The sequence below is a fragment of the Rattus norvegicus genome, chromosome X (genome assembly GCF_036323735.1).
Source record: "Rattus norvegicus strain BN/NHsdMcwi chromosome X, GRCr8, whole genome shotgun sequence".
NCBI classification, from domain to species: domain Eukaryota; kingdom Metazoa; phylum Chordata; class Mammalia; order Rodentia; family Muridae; genus Rattus; species Rattus norvegicus.
In genome coordinates this window covers 110754351-110775898 of record NC_086039.1, presented here as the reverse complement: position 1 = coordinate 110775898, position 21548 = coordinate 110754351, and the positions used below count along the sequence as shown (strand labels likewise).

The following is a 21548-nucleotide window of genomic DNA, read 5'->3' as shown; positions in this document are numbered from 1 at the left end:
ATGTGCTCAAAGATCAATTGTGATCATAAAGTACTTTAAAGCAAAACAGTAACTAATTATCTGTATATGTTGGTGAAGGGCATTGTATGCTTGTGCACACACCCATTCTCCAAGGTTTTAATTTGTTGTGCTTTCTTCAGTTTTTCAAGAGTTTCAAATTTGAAAAAAATTATTTTTATTTTTTAATAATGGTCATCGTAGCATAGCAATTTGAGTTTGGTGAGACTGACCTGGGAGTCTGAAATAGATGTAGATAGATGATAGATATTTTTTCATAGAATGATTTGGGGTTGCAGATGATCCGATTGCAAGAGATCTTGCTAGCTAATCTCAATTCATTTATTGTCTTAAAGTATTAACATTTTCTAAGGTTTAATCTAAAGCTCTGAAGCAAGTTAGATTGTAATGTATCGCCATAAATCTGATGTTATTTGCCCAATGTCGGTAGGTATTCATTCTGTAAGGTAGTGTGTGAACATTCGCATGTCTCAAAGTTACAGTGTAATAGTGTATGAAATTTTCTATAAAGCACTCCACCCTTTTATAAAAATCTTGGTGATGCAACATCATTATTTAGAAATATGATCTTTTAAAGTACAGCAGGTGCTCTTATCTGTTTAATCTGTATCGAATGTTGAGTCTGTTTAACACGATTTAGTGTTGAGTAGATGTAACTGTGGGCAAATTTTCTCTAGTTGATGTTTGACTTACTTATAAATATGTCACTTGAACATGTGAGCAAAGTAATATTTGTACAGTTGACTGTTGATTTTTCAAGTTGACTTATTTAACCATTTTATACAACCTCAGCGCAATGGTTTTCAACCTTCTGAATGCTGCAACGCTTTATACAGTTCCTCATGCCTTGGTGACCTCAGCCATTAAATTGCTTTTATTGCTACTTCATAACTGTGATTTTGCTACTGTTATGAATCAAAATATTAACATCTGTGTTTTCCAATGACCATTAGGCAACCGTTGTGAAAAGGTTGTTCAGCCCCCAAAGCTTGCGACCCACAGGTTGAAAACCACTGCTTTAGTGTAAACGGTCCACACCGTGGCTAGTTTCTTTCTCTGGTGGCAGATGCATTCATTGATCCCTGCTTGGTTTGGTTCATTTTCTAAAACTTTTTTTTTAAAAAAAGTATCTTGGCATTAATCATTGTAAGTTGGTATTGTGTGACATGCTTCTGGTGGAGAAATTTCTTCTTTTAAATTCAGATTTTAATTAGTATGGAGTGTTTACTTTGGGCCCTGGAGCTGAATGTACGGCTAATGCTTTTTGCGTTTAACCTGTTTCGGGGTTTTTGAAGTAACTGGAATGAAATAACTAAATTTGACATGGAACAAAAGTAAATAAAAGTGTATTTGATTCTTCCCTAAATCTTCTGGGATTTGCTAGATATCTAAAGGGCTGGTTTTTTTTTTTGTTTTTGTTTTTTTTTTTTGTTTTTTTGTTGCTGTTGTTGTCTTGGTTTGGTTTTTGCTTCATACAATGCCTTTGGATGAAAGGACAAATCAGTGCTCAAAATGGCTGCCCAGTATTTCTTCCTATACAAGATTTGTCACTCTTAGCAGTATGAACAGATGATAGAGATATAGCATACAGACTTGGATTTTATAAACCTAGAGTTTAATCACTGCTCAGGTGGGCTTGGCAAACTCTGTACTTAAAGTCTCTGAGTTTCTTTGTCTGTAAAGATACAACCTTAAAGAGCTTCTCAATAACTATTTATGGAACGGCTTTTCACCTCAAACAGCAAAACTTCAAAAGCACAATTAATTGTCCCATAAGTGGACGCTATCCCGAAGCAGAAGTCCATTCATCACCTGACTTCAAGGAAATGCAACTCAGTTTGCACCCTAATAATATAGAGGAGCAATATGCTTTTCATATGGAAAAGGACAGCGTACTTTTCTAAGTCATTTTAAATTACCAAGGCTTTTAAGAACACTTGTTTCCTAGAACTTTGACCCATTTTTCTAAAAAGTTAAATATATTCAGGTTATTTTGTTTATGCATATTCAGTTTCTAATTCAGACCAGTTCCGTATACGTTCTTCTTCAATACATTTATTAAGCAGCTGAGGTGCTGTTCTGGTTGGTGAGTTTTCAGCACCAAGCCCCCTCACAAATCTTTTATTCTAATGGAGACACAGACAATAAACATGAAAAAAATACAACCCAATACTATATTAGTGAAAGGTGGTAAAGAGAAAAGGGGGTATTGGAAGAGTAGTTTTAAAATAGCTGGCTGAGAAGGTCTGGCTAGAATGTTGTTACTTGTTTAAAGATGGAAAATAGGCAAAGAAGTAACATATAGGGAGAATAATTGAGGCAGAAAGATTAAGTGCGAGAACCCTGAGTCACTGTTTCATATGTCCCAGAGACAGTAATGAAGTTGTGGGAGTACCGCAGTGTGCCAGAGGAGGGCATAGTAGGATGTAAGCTCAGAAATCCAAGGAGCAGGGCATATACCCAAAGAGGCAAGACTAGGTAAAATACAGTTGCAGAAGGATCAGTGACTATGCTCTCAACATGCTCACCTTGAGCTATTTTAATTGGCTTCTATATATAACCATTGAGGAAGCCATTGATTATACAAATTTGGAGTTTCAGGTAGATATTTGGGAGTCAACACCATATGAGATATTTCAATCTGTGAGACACCATGAGATCAGCACAGGTGCAAGTGGAAGGAACTAGGGAAGCAACTAGAGGATTGGAAACTGTAGTACTGAGGGATCTGGGAAATGAGGACAAAAGAAGGAAGACTGACAGTGCCAGAGAATAGGAAGACAGTTTTAGTCTGGTGTCTTAGGAGTGAAGAGAGAAAGAAAACTGCTGTATTAAAGGAGCATGGCCACCGAGCTTTTCTGGTCCAATGGTGTGGGCTTCTGTGGGGGGCACTGATCAGAGCACTTTAGATGTGTAGTAGGGGACAAAGCCATTGAGTATAGTGAGGACCTGAGCAAACAAGTGGTGGGAACTGGGTGACAGACTATACAGAGAGCTCTTTTTAAGGATTTCTCACGAGAAGAAGAAATGGGATAAGCCCAGAGTTAGGTACAAGAGAAGGAATGCTTTTTGTTTGTTTGGTTTTTGGCTTTTTGGGTTTTTTTTTTTTGAGGCAGGGTAGCACTGGCTGTCCTGGAACTTTTGTCTATAGACCAGACTGGCCTTAACTCAGAGATCCATCTGCCTCTGCCTCCCAGATACTGGAATTAAAGGTGTGTGCCTTCAATTCCAGAATAAAGGAATGATTTTTAGGATGAAATGAATGCTAGACTGTTAGAGAAATGTGGATGCGAATGATTTAGTAGAGCAGCACAGCTTCAAGAATGGTCAGAAAAGCACACAGCCTACAAAGCCGTGATGTCCCTGGTAAAGAGGGAGGAACATTAATAGTTCATCCAGTCACAGAGGACACATGAGCATGTGGCCATAGATAGTTGTGGGGTCCTATGGAGTTGATTCTGCATCATTCTTGATTTATCTACAAAGTAATAAGTAAGGACAGCACTCAGTAAGCACCTAGCGGAGTGAAGGTCTGAAGATGAGGCAGGAAACTTAGAAGAGTAACATAGTGGGTACACTAGTTCAGTATGCTGTGCGTGGACACAGGGGCAGATTAGGTAGAGACTTGGGTTGACCCAGCATGTGATTGAGCTGGGGCAGTAAAGCAACAGGAGACTAGAGCAGAGGCTGATTCCGATTACCCATGGATTTTAGTAAGGAAGACAAAAGGTTGCTCTCCGAAAACTCTAAAGTAGGCAATTCAGATGGCATTTGCGTTTTACAGGCGAAGCTGCCGATACAGAGCTTTTCAAGTCCACACTGAGGTTAGACCTGAGATCTCCTGGCTCCATCCAGCTCATTGCCTGCGATATGAGCTTTATAGAGGATAGTTCACTTTAGCACAGTTGCAGAGTATTTATCTGTATCTCTGAATCAAGCACTAGAGATTATGTAGAAGGTATTTTCTTCTACCAAGACTTATATCTGTATTTAGCATATATAAGTATAGGTCTGTATCTTGCGACTGCCACCTGGCTCCATGGAGTGATTTTAGGAGAAGCAGGGGTTTATGATACCCTAGGAACTCAGAACTCCCTGGAACTATACTCAGAAAGCACTATCACTTAGTGTGGTGAAATGAGTAAGAAACTTAAGTCCCTGGGTTTCAGTCTGTACCTCTGCCACTACCTCACTATGTAACCTTGAACAGTCTTGTGATCAGACTAAATCAGCAGGCCTTAGTTTCCTTTAAGGAATTAATCCTTTGAAAACCCAGTGAAACTTATGAACTCTACTCACAGATTCAGGAGTTGATATACATGATTTCAAGATAATCCCCAAACCATCTCAAGAACCCAAATGGATGACATCATCCTTTACCCACAAATCTTACATCTACATGATTGATTTGGGACTTTTCCAAGTTTAAATTCTGACTTACACTAAACAGAGAAATTCCCTTCTTGGCCTTCGGACAAGTCTGTCTAGTCACTTCTTCAAATAAGTTGTCAAGGGTCTTTTGCAAATCACAGCCTTCAAACATCCAAGATCACTTTTCCACCAGAAATTTAATTGCCTAAGTCTATAATAATCTTTCTTTATCTACTTTCCTATATTACTAAAGATATCTACCCTTTACTCTATTTGGACACATCTCCTCTCTCTCTCTCTCTCTCTCTCTCTCACACACACACACACACACACACACACACACACACACACACACACACACACACACACATCCTGGCTAACCCAGAACTCACTATATAGACCATACACCAGGTTAGCTTTAATCTTGGAGATCTACATGCCTCTAGTTCCCAACTGCTGGGACTATTAGGTATATGTCACCAGCCTTCTTTCAACATTTCTTTCTTATAACAAAAGGTGCTTGGTTACTCCTTTATAAGCCAGTCACAGGCAAGCTATCCACATTCATAATTTTTAAAAATACATTCTTAATGTGTGGAGGTTTGAAAGAAAATGGCCCCCATAGGCTCAGAGAGAGTAGCATTTTAGGAGGTGGGGTCTTGATGGAGTAGGCTGTTTGGGGGAAATGTGGCACCGGGAAGGCTTTTAGGTTTCAGATGCTCAAGCCAGGCCCAGTGTGACATTCCCTTAGAACTTTCAGAGACCTCTCCAGCACCATGTCTGCCTGTGTCCTGCTGCAATACTTCCCCCCCCCCCCGATGATAACAATGGATTAAATCCCTGAACTGTAAGGCAACCCTAATTAATTTCTTTATAAGAGTTTCTGTGGTTATGGTGTTTCTCCACAGCAGTGGAAACTCTAAAGACATAATGGACGTATTTTAAAAGTACAAATTGAAAAGAGTTTTTTTTTTTTAAGATTTATTTATTTAATGTATATGAGTACACTGTCGCTGTCTTCAGACACTCCAGAAGAGGGCACCAGATCCCATTTCAGATGGCTGTGAGCCACCATGTGGTTGCTGGGAATTGAACTCAGGACCTCTGGAAGAGCAGTCAGTGCTCTTAACTGCTGAGCCATCTCTCCAGCCTGAAAAGAGAGATTTTTAAATAGTCCTTGAGTATGTCCCTTTCCTAGGGAAAATTGTTGAAGACAAAGCATGTCTTCACATGTATACAGTATTCCTAAAGAACAGTACCGCCCCATTCTCAAATTACACATTGTGGAACTTAGGCCAGCAAATACAAAGAAATAGAAAGTGACCACTGGCAGTTTTTGGCCATGAATTGATTGTATGCTTTTAATCATTTATGAGATGTACTTATAGATATATCTATAATATAATAGGCCAGGGCTAGGACTTAACGCTGTTTCAGATTGATAGTCCTTCCAGGCAGCTGACACATTTTTGAGCACGTGTAGTCACTAAGAAATACCTATAATTGTATTGTTTCCATTTAGAGAAGATGGTGATCAGTACTTTAGAAAGTTATCGTAACAAGGATAATACTTTTTTTTTTTGCATCCTCATGCATTGATGAGAGCATGAAATTGCTATTACAGGCCTGTTATAACTCAACCCAGAACAAGTGAAATTCAGAAGTCTTTGCACTAAAACTTGTTGCTATTATCAATAATGACCAAACTTGAACATGTTAGCATTTCATGCCAGTTACTTCATCTTTCCATATTGAATCAATTATATACACTAATAAAAAGGTCTGAGTATTTTAATTAATTGTGCTATCAACTTGCTAATATTCTTTTGTTTTTGTTTTTTTTCCTATTCTCTGCCTGGTTCATTGTCTTTATCTACAGGTGTACTTTATTGTCGGCTTCCAAAGATTACTAACTTTTATCTGTATCACTAAAATTAAATTACCTTGGCTATACTGCTACTCTTACTGCTGCTTCCGTTACTGCCTTCTCCAGAAACCTAAGGCTTTAAGAAGCCAAAGAATAACAGCATATAAGCACCATAGTAGAAGCCTTGCCACTATGAAACTTAAGCTAAATGTGCTCACCATTGTATTGCTGCCTGTCCACTTGTTAATAACAATATACAGTGCCCTTATATTTATTCCATGGTATTTTCTTACCAATGCCAAGAAGAAAAACGCTATGGCAAAGAGAATAAAAGCTAAGCCCACTTCAGACAAACCCGGAAGTCCATATCGCTCTGTCACGCACTTCGACTCACTAGCTGTCATAGACATCCCTGGAGCAGATACTCTGGATAAATTATTTGACCATGCTGTAGCCAAGTTTGGGAAGAAGGACAGCCTGGGGACCCGGGAGATCCTGAGCGAAGAAAATGAAATGCAGCCAAATGGAAAGGTTTTTAAGAAGGTAAGGCCTTTGTGTCCTTTTTATTGTTTTAATGACAGAGGTGCCGTTTACTTAAATCAAATGCATTTTAAGAATGCTGGCACTATATCCTGGTGCTTGGTAACAGAATCTCAGAGGTCTCATAGCTGCACATCCTGCGATTTTTGAGAGTTCTATGTTTTGAATAGTATTTTAATTGCTTATTTGAATAAATATTCTGATAGTGGAAAACTTCTCCCTCTTAACAGTTAATTCTTGGGAATTATAAATGGATAAACTATCTTGAAGTGAACTGCCGAGTGAATAACTTTGGAAGTGGCCTCACTGCACTGGGACTGAAACCAAAGAACACCATTGCCATTTTCTGTGAGACCAGGGCGGAGTGGATGATTGCAGCGCAGACCTGCTTTAAGTACAACTTTCCGCGTAAGTACCTTGGGCTTTTTGCAGGGCAGAGGGAGTGTTTTGCTGATATGCAGAGTGTTAGCGCGCGCGCGCGCACACACACACACACACACACACACACACACACACACACACACACACTATTAGCTCCAATTAAGTAAAGATGGCAACACCTTAGAGTTGGTTTAGGAGCTAAGACCTTAGTAGGTATAATTCATAGTTTTATTTTTTAATTAGAAATGAATTATACCATAAAAATTTAGAAGAGGAAGGTTTAGTTTCTGGAGATTGTACAAGAAAAGGGATTGCTTACACTGTCAACTCTATCTTGTTTGACTTCATTTTCCATATGAAATAAGCACGCGCCAGCTCCAATTGGCACCAGAGAGTCAAGAGTAAAGGTGGGTCTGTATGTTTGCAGTTGGCAAGCTTATGTTTTTGTCACTGTACAGAAATCATTTTTTTCAGATTTAAAAAAATTAATTTTGGCATCTGAGTATATGCCTGCATTTATGTAAATGCAATGCATGAGTGCTTGGTGAGCAGAAGCCTGCGACTAGAATTACTGGTGGATCTTAGCAGCCACGTGGATGCTGGGACCCGAACCCTTATTCTCTGCAAGAGCACCAAGTCTGTAGCCACCGAACCTCTACAACCCAGAGAACTAATTTGTGAAAATTGAGCACAGAAAGATGCCTTGCTGTACCCTAAGTATTTGGCTGTTTTAGGACATAAGAGTTGTGCAGGTGAAGTAAGCATGGGGAGCAATTTTTATTTCAAACAAAGATAGATGCTACAAAAAATGTCCCCATAGGTTCTTGTCACCCACCTTCACCAAGCAATAAGAAAACTGCTAGTTTCTGATGTGCAGGCTATTTCTAGTTACCGGAGGAAAGCTGGTTTATCAGATGTCACTCAATTCCAACTGATTTTACTATTAGTGTATGTTAGTGTATGCTGTTGTCCGTTGGGTCCTCTAGAACATACCTACTACCTTGCTAGGAAAGGCAGGAAGACCACCATTAGAAATTAGAATTAGAAATTGACCCACTGAAAAAACCATCTTAGAAGTGTTAAGGACATTATTTGAGGTTGATCTGACTTGAGATCCTGAAATTTATTAAAAAATCTGGCTTACCTAGTCTTCGGGACAATGACCAATGAAAGTATGTGTCATAGGCAAGTTGTTTCTGGGCTGCACCCTGACACAACTTTTTCCAGTTGGATTCCTGGGAATTTGTAAGGCCAAGTTTGAGGTACCCAGACAACTTTGAAATCAACTCATATCATAAAGTGATTTTGTGTCTGGAAAGCCTGCCTTAAATCACATATCCTCAAAAGGTTTAAGTATACGGTTTTCATGTTTCCTTCTTGTAGTTGTGACTTTATATGCTACCCTTGGCAAAGAAGCTGTCGTTCATGGATTAAATGAGTCTGAGGCTTCCTATCTGATTACTAGTGTTGAACTTCTGGAAAGCAAACTGAAGGTAAATACGAAACTTTTTATTTTAAGTGTATGTTTAATTTTCAACCAATTTGTAAAAATATATGTGGCACCATGTGATATTTCAATGTCTGTTTATTGTTCAAATCAGCTTAAAACGTGTTTCCACAAAGTTTTATTTCATTACGAAAACATTGAGTATACTCAATTTTATCCAAGAAATAAGTATATGGTCTATTATCAATATAGCCCTCCTCCCGTGTAGTAACTCCATATCTTCTTGCGCCATATGCAGCTGTAGCTTAGAATCCATGAGTCAGCTCCCGTCTTCCCATTCCTCCTGCTTTACGTAGTCTCTGGTAGCTACAGTTCTACCTTTAACTTCAGTTTGATCAGGTTTTCTTACGTTTCACATGAATGAGAGTGTGTGCTACTTTCCGTGCCTGGCTTATTTCACTTACAGAAATGACTGTTAGTTGCAGCCAAACTGCTGCAAATGGTAAGCGCTCCTTCTTTTTATGGTCGAATAGTATTTCAGTGTATTATTTGTAGCACATCTTCTCTATCAGCTCGTAGCCTGTATCCATTCCTTGGCTATTGTGAATAGTATAGTATTGACTATAAATGTCATTGATATGACTTCATCTCTTGGGATTTCCAATATTAAGATTGTTATGGTCATATAGTAATTCTGTTTTTAAGTTTTGGGGGCTCTTCTGTGCTGTTTTTGTATGACTACATTGATAGAAATTTTCAAACACTGTGGTGCAAGGGTTCCCCATAGACTTACTGCCTTTTGCCAGTTAGATGATAGTCATGTTCTTGGGAATTAGACTTACACTTCCCTGATGATTAGCAATGCTGAGAATTTTTTTCATTTATCTGTTGCTTATTTATTTCTGTCTCCTTTTGAGAAATGTTGATGTAGATCTATGGCCCATTTTCGTTCGGGATCTTTTGACTTTCTTGCAGAGTCTCTGGATATGGATCGTGTCACATGTAGGCTTTGCAGGATTTTTACCCTGTCCCATAGGGCCTTCCTTCCTGTTCTGATGATTGTAACCTTTACTGTTCAGAAACTTTTTAGTTCCCCACAATGCCACGTGTCTGCCTTTGCTCTGTTTTTTATGCTTTTGGAGTTTATCCAAGAACAAAACAAAACAAAACAATTGAGAAAACCTGTTCCACTTCAATGCTCTGGAACATTTTCCCAGGCTGGGCCATCTCCCCAGGCCCTGTTTATCTTCTGAAGAACCAGTTCTGGGTCTCCTTCATCTTTTGTATTGATGTCTGTTTCATTTAGCCATGATCTTTGTTATTTCTTTTCTTCTGCTTTAGTTTTCTTTCTGCTTTTAGTTTGGTTTTTTGATACAATGATGGTTTATTGAAGTCTGCCTTTTAAAATGTACACTTTGAGTGCTATAAACATCACCTTTGATACTACTTTGGTTGTATCCTGTATGGTTTAATATCTTGTGACTCCACTTTCATTTGTTTCAAGTTTCTTTTTTGGTTTCGTCCTTTATCCATTGTTGGGTTGTTTAACTTTCATATGTTTGTGTAATTTATTACAGTAATTTTCTAGTTTTATTGTACTGTGGTCAGAATAGCTATTGGCATGACTAAGTTTATTGGAACTTGTTCATGTCCTAGTCACTTGTCTGTCGTGTAGTACGTTCCATATATTGGTAAGATGTGAGAAGCAGGTTGGTAGTGTCTGGGGGAGATACAGGGAGGAAAAGTGCAAAACCACATTCTGTTCAAAAATGTCATCATAGCATAAAATATTCATACACTGATTTAAAATAATTTAAGTAGAAAACTGGTAGCTGTTTAGAGTTTTGTAGCTACCTATTAAGTCTCTTGTTTTGGGGTACAATTTAAATTTTGGATTTTGTTGTTGCTGTTGCTGACCGACTTCATGTATGGGTCATGTGCCCATTGTTCAAAGTGGGCTTTTTCAGCTGTCTATAGTGAAATCTATCACTGTATTTATGAATGCTTGTTTGATAAAGTATCTGGGTGCTCTGATATTTGTTGCATATATATTTAGATATTTTTCTTTTTGTACAGCTTATCCCTTTAGTTTGTTTGTTGGTTTATTGGGGTGGGACAGACACGCCCACATGCCACCATGTAAATATAGAACTCAGAGAACAATTCGAGGGAGTTGGTTCTTCCCTCCATGTAGGATCTGGAGGGTTGTGGATCTCAGGTCACCAGGCTTGGAGGGAAGCACCATTACCCACAGAGTCATTTTGCTGACCCCAGTCATTTTACCATCATTATGCATGGCCTTCTTGATTTTTTTTTAACTGCTTTTGATTTAAAGTCGATTTTACCCGATACTTGGTATAGGTGTGCCTTTAGAAATGTAGTAAGTTGATTGTATGCACCATATAGTTAGGCAGTCTTAATCCGTTCAGCAACTCTATGAACATTTTGATCTGTGTACATTCCAGTTACCGATTGGAGTGTAGGGCCTCACTGCGACCAATTTTGTTGCTTGCTTTCTTGTTTGTTGAGGTCTTATCTACCCCGCTTATTGTCTCATGTTCGATTAAGTGGTTTATTCTAATGGGGGATTTTGATCCCTTGCTTTTTATTTTTGTTCGCCTATCATTGGTTTTTGCTTTGTGGTTACCAAGAGGCTTCAAAAAGTACATGTTCGTGAGAAGCAACATGAAGATATTAAGAGACAGGCGTATGATTAGAAGGATAAGAAACAGAAATAGAAAATACACTAGTAGGAAAACCAAACTTGCACTCCTTCCCTCTTCCATTTAAAGTATTTGTCAGGTTGGGGAGCTGCGATGGGGAGTGGGTGGGTGGGTGAGCACCCTCATAGAAGCAGAGGGTGTGGGATAGCAGGTTTCTGGACAGGAAATGGGATTAAAAAATGTTATTAAAACTATTTGTTATGTAAGTCTTTATATCGCCTGCCTCTTAGCATCTTATTGCAATTGTTATTATCTTTAATTGTTTTGGTTTTAGTAGTTTTTATCTGAAAGATACGGATGTTTTAGTTAATTTTTATGTTTACATTACTAGAGCACCATGCATTTTTCTATAATTACCATTGACCGTGAAATTTACTTAGTGAACATTTTTCCAGTCCTTTCAGTTAATAACAGTTTCTATAGTGTGACAAATTGAATGGCTGACTTTGATTTCTGTTCACCAGGCGGCATTATTAGATATCAATTGTGTTAAACATATCATTTATGTGGATAACAAGACTATCAATAGAGCGGAGTACCCCGAGGGGCTTGAGATTCACAGCATGCAGTCAGTAGAGGAGCTGGGATCCAAGCCAGAAAACTGTAAGTAAAGCAGTTGAAACGAAGTTCTTTGTGGATTCATATTTGTTCTTCGACATGAGTAAAAAATGCCGGAGCTGTTTGATTTAAAAGGAGTCAAGACTGCATAGGACAGAACATTTCTTTTTCTTTTTCCTAAAGAAGGCAGTCCTGCCTGAATTTCTTGAAGACAGCAAGCCAACTGTAGGTTAGAGATGAGGCAGATTTTTTTTACCCCTAAGCAACAATGGTCAGAATTGTAGTGTGAACTTTGGGTTTTAAAACACATATATATTATAAGAATGTGATTTCATTTTAAAACCCAGGTGGGGGATTTTGCACGGCAGCTGACTGTGATTTGCCTTGTGCTCTGGCAGGTTTCAGGTTTCGCCAGCTGCTAATCGTTTCTGAGAGTATGTGACATTGGAATTCTGGGGACTCTTTACACGATATATAAATGCTAAGGTCCTGAGAGATGTTGTTGTTGGGTTGTGGGGTGTTGGTAGGTAGCTGTTGGTGCAGATTGTTAAGTAGTTCTGTGCAAAGAAGAAACGAGGAAAATAGATATCCTGATGGGGAGGATCAGACTTGCCCCAAGGAACTCACTGTCCCTAATCAGCAGGAAGTAGTCGAGCAATAGTGACACCCCCTTTCCGCTTTATCCTTTTTTTCTCCCTTATCTAGTGTTTAGTGGGTTGAAAGGGTAGGGGAACTAAGAACCCACAAAGTAACCAAAAGTCTGGCTCCAACAGAGTATCATGTTAGCATTTGTATCATAGAAAAGAAGCCCCGGGGTCAAGTATGTTACTATTTTTACAGTTCTGGGCAGTAAGTGTGCCTTTTCACACAATCCAGAGCAAATCAGTATCTCTTGGCTTCATGCACAGAAATACAGAGAGCCATGGAGAATTGCCTGTTATTGCCAGGTTGATACTGCGAGACTGGTGCATGCTTGCCAGGGAAGTTGGGATCCACTGGCTCTATTATTGCCAGTTCTGATGATTCACCAGAATGTTTGACACACAATTTTAGAAAATACTTCTCAGTCCTTATAATTTTGATTTACTGACATGACATCTGTTTGTTTCCAGGATAAATAGGATCCGTATATTTTTGTTATTATGAGTAAAGAGTCATCATGTGTCAGTAGATATTATACGTAGAGAGCTATGGTATGTTCTAGTGATAGTTTACCTGAGTGGGTAAATACAATGAAGATACATTTTGCACGCTTATTAAAAAATAGGCAAAGATGAGAAATGTCATATTGTGTGTTTGGTCTGCTTCTTCAGTTGGTCCTCAGGTGAGTCCTTTTCTTCCTTGGATCCTACCAATGACTATGGAGATACTGAAGGAGGATTTGATATAGCCTGGTTGTTTCAGCGATATGCTTTCCCTTACCTTCATACAGGGTTTCTGTGTAGCCTGGGCTGTCCCGGAACTTGCAATGTAGATCAGGCTGACCTCAAACTCCACATGGCTCCGCTTCCAGAATTCTTGATTAAAGATGCATACTACCATCCCTGACCTGAACCATTATTTATTGTTCAGGAATCTACACAGGATGCTACCCTTCCCAGTTTTCAAAGCCTTAGGAATTCTCCCCAATTCTGTATATAACACTGTGAAGAGGTTTAGTCAGATGGGGCTAAAAATCGGCTGGATTGAGTTCAGAATCTTTATTTCAATCAACTGGAAGTTGGTAATCATTCTTCATGATTGTTAAACCAGACTAGTTTTGAAATTTGTATGATTATGTGAAATGAAAATAACTTTCTTGTCAAGTAATTCAATGTGGAACTGAAGAAAATGTGTCTTTTCACTTATTTAGCAAGCATTCCTCCAAGTAGACCAACTCCTTCGGACATGGCCATTGTCATGTACACCAGTGGCTCTACTGGCCGCCCCAAGGGAGTGATGATGCACCATAGCAATCTGATAGCTGGGATGACAGGCCAGTGTGAGCGCATACCTGGATTAGGGTAAGAGACTCAGTAGAACTCAGCTTGGTCCGAACTACAGAGTTCATGTTTAAATTCTTCGTTTAAAAGTGCCTTTCCAAAGTGGTTAGCACGTTTCTCTTCTTTGTTTTAGACCAAAGGACACATATATTGGCTACTTACCTTTGGCTCATGTGCTGGAACTGACAGCAGAGATCTCCTGCTTTACCTACGGCTGTAGGATTGGATATTCGTCACCACTCACACTGTCTGACCAGGTGACAAATCTCGTCTTGGCTCATGATTGTCTATTCAGTTAAAAGTTCTCTGTGGCACCCAATATAGCTCTCCATTGGTAATATGGGATTAGCCTTGATTTAGGCCCATGTTTTAGAGTTACTTTGAAATAACTACTTTTTGTACTAGATTTTATTTTGGAGAGTTATACTAGGAAGTATATTCACTGGATCTTTGACATACTCTTCTGGACCAGCTGGTTCTCTGGAAGAAGTGTAGGTTCTTTTAGGCTTTGTCGTGCTTCTGGACCCATATCACAATAACCATGCCTTTAGATAAAAATTGATTTAAAATGCAGATTATTTATTTTCAAGACAGGGTCTTTCTGTGTAGCCCTGGCTATCCAGGAACTTATTCTGTAGAGCAGGCTGGTCTTGGATTTAGAGGCCTCGACCTCCTGTGGTCTGGGATAAGAGTGTGGTTCCCTGTTTTATCTAGTCACATTTCAGGCCACATTACAGGTTCCCGATACCAACTGCTCTCGTGCCAGACAGCACGGATAATCAGATAATTACACCTTTGCAGAGACTTCTGTTGGGTTAGAAGTACAGCATCTCCAAGAGCAGTCCTCATCTTTAGGCTGAGCCGGGCGTCCTTTTCCTCTGTTGTGCATAGCTGAAAGCTCCACAACAGGTGGCACTAAGTCATAGTTGAAGCACATTTGAGGTCACACAAAGAAAACTGATTTAAGTAAAGGAAAAGAAAACAGTCGACTTCTTACGGCTCTTACTGTTTCTTGAGCTACTTTTCTTTCCTGTTCACATGATTCATCTAAATTCATGAATCACTTTGTAGGAGATTCTTATTTTATCTTTGTGTTTCCAGCAAATGCCCTTATCAATCTTCTACCTTTGATTAATTTAACATTTTTTTATTCATGCAAGAAATTCTACACATTGGTGTGTCTATATGCACTTGGCCACTAGCGTGGTCCTTATGTTGCTACCGACCAAATTGTCAAAATTATTTCCCTGCGATGCTAGTCAATGTTTTATTGTAGTCATTTTGACATATATCTTTCCCTATTGGTTAATCAAAGTTAAAAATTAACCTTTACTTTTGTTTTAGTGATAAGTATGCTTTAGTGGGGCATTGTTAAAAAATGGACATTTTCTTGAAAGTGCTGTCTGTTATATTTGGTGGTACATTATTGACACAAATCTTTAGTTCACCAACATGTCCAATTGTCTTGGTACCCTGGATCAGTTTCTCCGCTATGGAAGACTGAGATGTGCTAGAAGCTAAACCAAAAGGATAAAACCAAATCATGTACTCTGGACTTGGCAATAGAAGGAATAGAAGATTGTATCCCATATGCAAATTCTGTCTTCCTTATCGGTATTTGGATTAGCCCCATTTGGGCTAACATCTTCTTCCCTGATGAGTTTTGTTTTTTCATTAATGCAGTCCAGCAAAATCAAGAAGGGAAGCAAGGGTGATTGTACTGTACTGAAACCTACACTTATGGCGGCCGTTCCGGTGAGTACAGAGCAGTCATGCAAAGAGCAAAGGGTCACCTGTCCATGCTCTTGCTTAACTTCTAAGTTTTAAAATGTAATACTTTTAGTATATGTGTTCACTTGAGAATAATTTTACTTTGAAATGTTGACATAGATGATCCTTAAAAAAGTCATTGTTTTGTTAAATCTTATTAAAAACAATTAAGGAAGTCCTACACCATCATGCAGAAGGGAGGCAGTGTCTCTAATGTTATGGGACAGGTTGGTGACCGATCTGGGTGTAAAAGGCAATACTTCTCACTCACTACAGTACACAAAAGTACAATCTAACCTGAAGTTCTTCTGGAAAGAAATGTATCTATTAGCCATTAAACCATCAACTAGATCAGAGCCCTCCTGACCATGTGACATGGAAATAAACTCACAGAAACATCTAGACTATTAAAGGGTCTCTCAATCCCCATGATTGTTTGTTTGGATTTGTACAGCTGAAGACCCTCTTCAAAGACTGATTTTTCTAGTTTACGTCCTGCCTCCCTAGAGTTCAGCGGCTGGTCCAGGACTTGATGGCCATTCTTTCCCATGGATGGAACCAGGTCTTTTCCACGACCTTGTATACATGCAATGAGTCTTTTTAAAATTAAAATTTTATTTTATTTTAGGTTGTGTATATTTATTGGGCATGGTATGCTAATTAATATGTATTCTCCTTTAGCTCCTAGAAGTAGTGAAAAAGTCAGTAAAATATTATCAATTATCCTGGAGATAGTAGTTCTCAACCTGTGGGTTGTAACATCCACAGGGGTCGCATATCAAATATCTTGCATATCAGGTATTTACATTATGCTTCAGAACAGTAGCAAAATTACAGTTATGAATTAGCAATGGAATAATCTTATAGTTGGGGGAGTCACAAAAACATGAGGAACTATATTAAAGGGTCACAGCATTAGGAAGGTTGAGAACCACTGCTCTAAGAGGTTTTATCAAGTTATTGTCAATTTGAGACTGTTTTTAGTGTTATAATTCTTTTTTTGATTATTTAGTATTTTGTTTGTCTTGTAGGAAATCATGGATAGAATTTACAAGAATGTTATGAGCAAGGTTCAAGAGATGAATTATATTCAGAAGACTCTATTTAAAATTGGGTATGATTATAAATTAGAGCAAATCAAGAAAGGATATGATGCCCCTCTTTGTAATCTGTAAGTACATTTCAGAGGCCCTGTATTTTAAGCCTGTTTTGTGTTCTATTTGCTATATTATGGTATGGCATACAAATATTGATGTTTTCCAGTCTGGCTTTAAACTTTTTAACCCAAGTGACCCTCCTGCCTCAGCTTTTCAAAGTCTGGCACCATGAATATGTGTCTGTGCCTATGAATTTCTTTGTGTTTTTAAATCTGAAAGAAGACCAAACAAATGGCAAGTTCATCTAATTGAATATTATCACCATGATTGAAACCTTGATTTATTCTTTATTTTCTATCCTATTGTTTATACAAGAATGAAAAGACAGTGGACTCTGAATTTGATAATTTAGTTTTAATGATGAGTAAATAAGTATTAATTGGGTCTCTTAAAAACCTAGAATACAGTTTTAAAAGCTTGAAAGTAACATAATGTGTAATTTCACTGTATACACACACACAGTGGGGGGGCGGAGATTTTTAAGACGTATTCTATGCGACATCCTGTGTTTTATTGTGTTCATAAAGTTACGGTGAGGCTATGGGTATAGCAGTTAAAGTGTAGCAATGAAATTTGTCATTAGGAGATTTTTAAGTTGACCTAATATGCCATAGAAAGCTTATAGTTTTCCCTCAATGCCATTTTCTATTGTTTAGCATGAGGCAGAGCGTGATCCCAGCACTGCACACTTGGGTTTGGGGGAAGGCTTGAAGTGCTGGCATAATTTATAGGTGTTATTTGCTGTTCTGCTCACCTCCCCATTACTATTGTGATTTGAAAATGTCTGCGTTGGGCCACAATTTTGGGAATTTTATCACGGTTTATAAGTTGGTCAGGTATCAAGAAAAGTGTGTGACAGTATAAACACCATTGTCCCCCTTCCTTTCAAGGATACTGTTTAAGAAGGTGAAGGCTCTTCTAGGAGGAAATGTCCGCATGATGCTGTCCGGCGGTGCCCCACTGTCCCCCCAGACACACCGATTCATGAATGTCTGCTTCTGCTGCCCCATTGGTCAGGGCTATGGGCTGACAGAATCATGCGGTGCTGGAACAGTTACTGAAGGTAAGCATCGGTCATGTATTAGCATCACTGGGAAAAGCAAGGTTATTTTTTTTTTTTTTGGTTCTTTTTTTCGGAGCTGGGGACCGAACCCAGGGCCTTGCGCTTCCTAGGTAAGCACTCTACTACTGAGCTAAATCCCCAGTAGCAAGGTTATTTTATACCTCGTAATCTCAAAAAAAATTGAAGAAAGGAGTTATAGTTACATAATTTCCCTCCATCTCTTTGTATGCTTCAGACCCTGCCACATACCTCTCCTTGCTCACTTTCAAATTCATCCTTTTTTTAAAAATTGTTGTAACACGTGTGTAGTATTCCCAATTAGAACCTGCTCTTTCTGTGTAGTGTTACTCATATGTATGTGTAGCCCTGGCTGTCCTGGAACTCACTTTGTAGACCAGACTGGCCTCAAACTGCCTCCCTTTACCTGCTAAGTGCTGGGATTAAAGGTGTAAACACTACCACCCCACACAGGGTGACCATTTAGTTTGGATATCCGAATAGTGTGCTTTCCTTGCGGAAGAAGACCTCTCTCTGACCCAGCATTGCCTTGGTCCTCTGTTGTGTAGGGTTGGGGCCTCCTTGTCTTTTCCCCATCCACTTTGGCATTCATGTTATTGTCCTTGTTCAGTCATATTGGTGAGATCTTAAGGATCTCACTGTAGCTTCTGACATTACCAGGAGATACAAACAGCAGATTCCCTCCTTGATCCTCTGGCTCCCTTCCTAGCCCTTCCCTGTTGCCTGAATGTTAGGCATAAGAATTGGTTTGTCAATGTATCCATTTGGACTGGGTTCCACAATTTGGTTTCCAAGTGTTGGAAAGAGAAGTTTTGTTGATGAAGTTGAGAACTACACTTACCTGTGGGTATTTTCATTGTGCTTAGAAATGATGCTGGCTTAGAACATTACTGGTTGTGGATTGTCCTCCAAGATCCATGACTTCGAGCCCTGGCTAGTTGGCTATGTTTCCAGAACGGGGAATGGGTACTTTCTTGTTGAGCAGGTTTTATATCCAATTAGAAAGCTGTCTGTTACCACCAAGACATGCATGCCAGCTTTGCACCCATAGAGTTATCTTGTTATGCTGGTCATACTTGTGGTTCATGGGTACCATAGTTGGGTAGGACTATTGGTTTCTTCATACCTTTGGAAGCTAGCGTAGCAGCTTCTGGTACCAGGAAAGCTAGTCCTCAGGGAAAGAGGCATTGAGGTTAGTTCCAGGTCCAGTGGTCTCTGGGCCTTGTCTCTGAAATGGCGTTTTCAGCAATAGCAACATATCTTATAATTTCATAAGCAAAAGAGTTTGTTATAAGCCTACCTTGTATTAGTTTTATAAACACTTAGTTGAAAGTATCATATGTATCCTTTAGTTTTAAGCCTCATAATCCTGTCATGATAGTTTAATTTTCTTTCTTTGATCGATTTTTAAAATACTATGTTTATTCTTTCAAGATGTCTTAATTAACGCAACAGATTTTGGTCACATCCATACACCAACTTCCCCTAGGACCCTTAATTCTCTTTTCTTTCCATTACTTAGTATGCTAACCCTTAATCCAGTTACTGCTGCCCATGTGCATATGCACATGGTATGGAATTGTCTCCTGTGATGTGGAGGCAGTGGATGATTTCCCATCTCTGTCTCCTGTGATGTAGGCAGTGGGCAGTTTCCCATCTCAGCAGCCATCAGTTACTAGTAGCTCCTTTGCCAAGGTGGGGTCTTGGGGCCCTTTTGGGATTTGGACGGCTGGTCCAGGCAGGTCTTGTGTAGGAAGCATAGCTGCTGTGACTTGATCTGTATATCAGCCATGTTTTGTTCAGAAGTTAGCATTTGACACATCGGATGTTCTTTCTACTCCTTCTGAGGTATTCCCTGTGCATTAGATGGAAGAAAGTTCTAGCTCAGTGCTTCTATACCTTCCCAATGCTGCGATCCTCTAATACAATTCCTCATGGTGTGCTCATCCCCCAAAACCATAAAATTATTTCTGTTGCTACTTTATAACTACAATTTTGCTACTGTTATGAATTGTAATGTAAATAGTTTTGGAGATAGGAAAATTGACCCACAGCTTGAGAGTCAGTATTATAGTTCTGTGCATTAACCATTAATTTTTCTAGCCAAAATTGAGAGCAACATACATCTATGGCTGTGCACACAGAGACAGTTTGGTGAGAGGCTGACCTCAGTACTCGCATCCCTATTTTTTGTTTTGTCTTTTTGTCTTCTGTTACCTTCAGTTCCTAAAGGCAACTCTTCACATTTTGAACCACCTAATTCTTTGATTTTTACATCTCTTTCATGTACTGAGTGGTATTATCAGCCACATTACTAGTAGTAACTTGCTCACCCATGCTGTATAAATGAAACATATCTCCACATATCTTCTGAGCACATGACAATCCTGCCATGTTGAGAAACACTAGGATTATATGAGTATCATTTTTTAAAAGTTGTTTTTCTGGTTTGAACGTGTATAGGTCCTGTGCATGCTGTCCCAGTTTCTGAGTTCATATCCGTATCAGCCCAGTTGATACCAACTGGTAAAGGGAAAATATTTTCTTCAATGGACTATTTTACGTAAGGACAGGACCTACCCAGGAGTAGTTGGTCAACACAAAACAGACTGTGTGTGTGTGCGTGTGTGCGTGCGTGCATGCATGCTCACTTTTTTGGGGGGTTGTATTGCTGTTTTTTATTTGTTTTGATTTTCTTTTTGGAGTTGGGTGGATAGGGAGGCGGGAAGTTTTTGGAAGAGGAAAGAATCTTTTTTAAGTCTCTTTTTGCACATGGACGCGCGTAGTGCAAAAGTTGCTTAGCATACACAACACTTTGAACTCAATTCCTAAGAAAACACACACACCACACACACACATACACACACATACACACACATACACACACACACACACACACACACACACACACACACACACACACAAAATAATGCAAGCATCCATAGAACCTAGAAGATGTTGGATCTCCTGTGGGTAGGCTTACAGGTGATTTCAGTACTGGGTACTGAAATCTCGTCCTCTGGAAGAATAGCAGGATCTCTTAACCTCTCAGTTATCTCTGCAGCCTAGGAACTTTTGTGAATCAGATTATTATCGTGTATCACACTGGCTGTAAAGTAACCTATTTCAAACTATCTGTTGCTAAATTATTTGTTGTGTCAGTGGTATCAAATCTTTGAAACCATTCCAGTCGTTAATCAACTTTGAAGTCCTCAAACTGTTTTCTATCTTTAATTTCAATCAGAAGTCTACATTCTCTCACTAGACTTCCCTTTCCCTCTGGGCCAAAGTTGTCATCCCACCTTATATTTCGCCAGCTGTTCTGAACTGACAGCCCTTTAGTCCTTTCTCCCTAGCCCACCCACTGTTTGATGGATGTGTAAAGTCTAAACATGCTGTTACCTAGTGTTTTTTTGAAGATATATTTGATCTAGTGCAATTGTACCTCTCTTATACACCTGTCCTTTCCTCCCTAGGCAAGCCATGTCTCTCTCTTGGTAGATTTGGGGGCTTAACCTCACTGTGATTTCTCTTTTCTTCTTTTGGAATACCCTTTCTGTTGACTAGTCATAGCCAGTCGTCATTGCCCAACTTTTATAAGGCTCCTTCGTTTTCCGTGGGTCCTTCTGGTATCCAGAATACTATGGTACTTG

General features: G+C 39.1%; 1 protein-coding gene across 9 annotated transcripts in view; it reads left to right on the top strand.

The window, feature by feature from the left end:
• Acsl4 (acyl-CoA synthetase long-chain family member 4) overlaps window positions 1–21548 on the top strand; it is a 63784-nt gene that overhangs the window by 27518 nt on the left and 14718 nt on the right. For 3 of the 9 annotated variants that reach the window (XM_039099394.2, XM_006257314.5, XM_063279732.1), the window contains 9 exons: window positions 6269–6799; window positions 7027–7204; window positions 8561–8670; window positions 11812–11950; window positions 13758–13908; window positions 14021–14144; window positions 15571–15642; window positions 16689–16828; window positions 17705–17877. In XM_039099394.2, the coding sequence (XP_038955322.1) occupies window positions 6449–6799; window positions 7027–7204; window positions 8561–8670; window positions 11812–11950; window positions 13758–13908; window positions 14021–14144; window positions 15571–15642; window positions 16689–16828; window positions 17705–17877 (1438 nt within the window). In that variant the 5' untranslated portion in view covers window positions 6269–6448. 9 annotated transcript variants of the gene reach the window in all.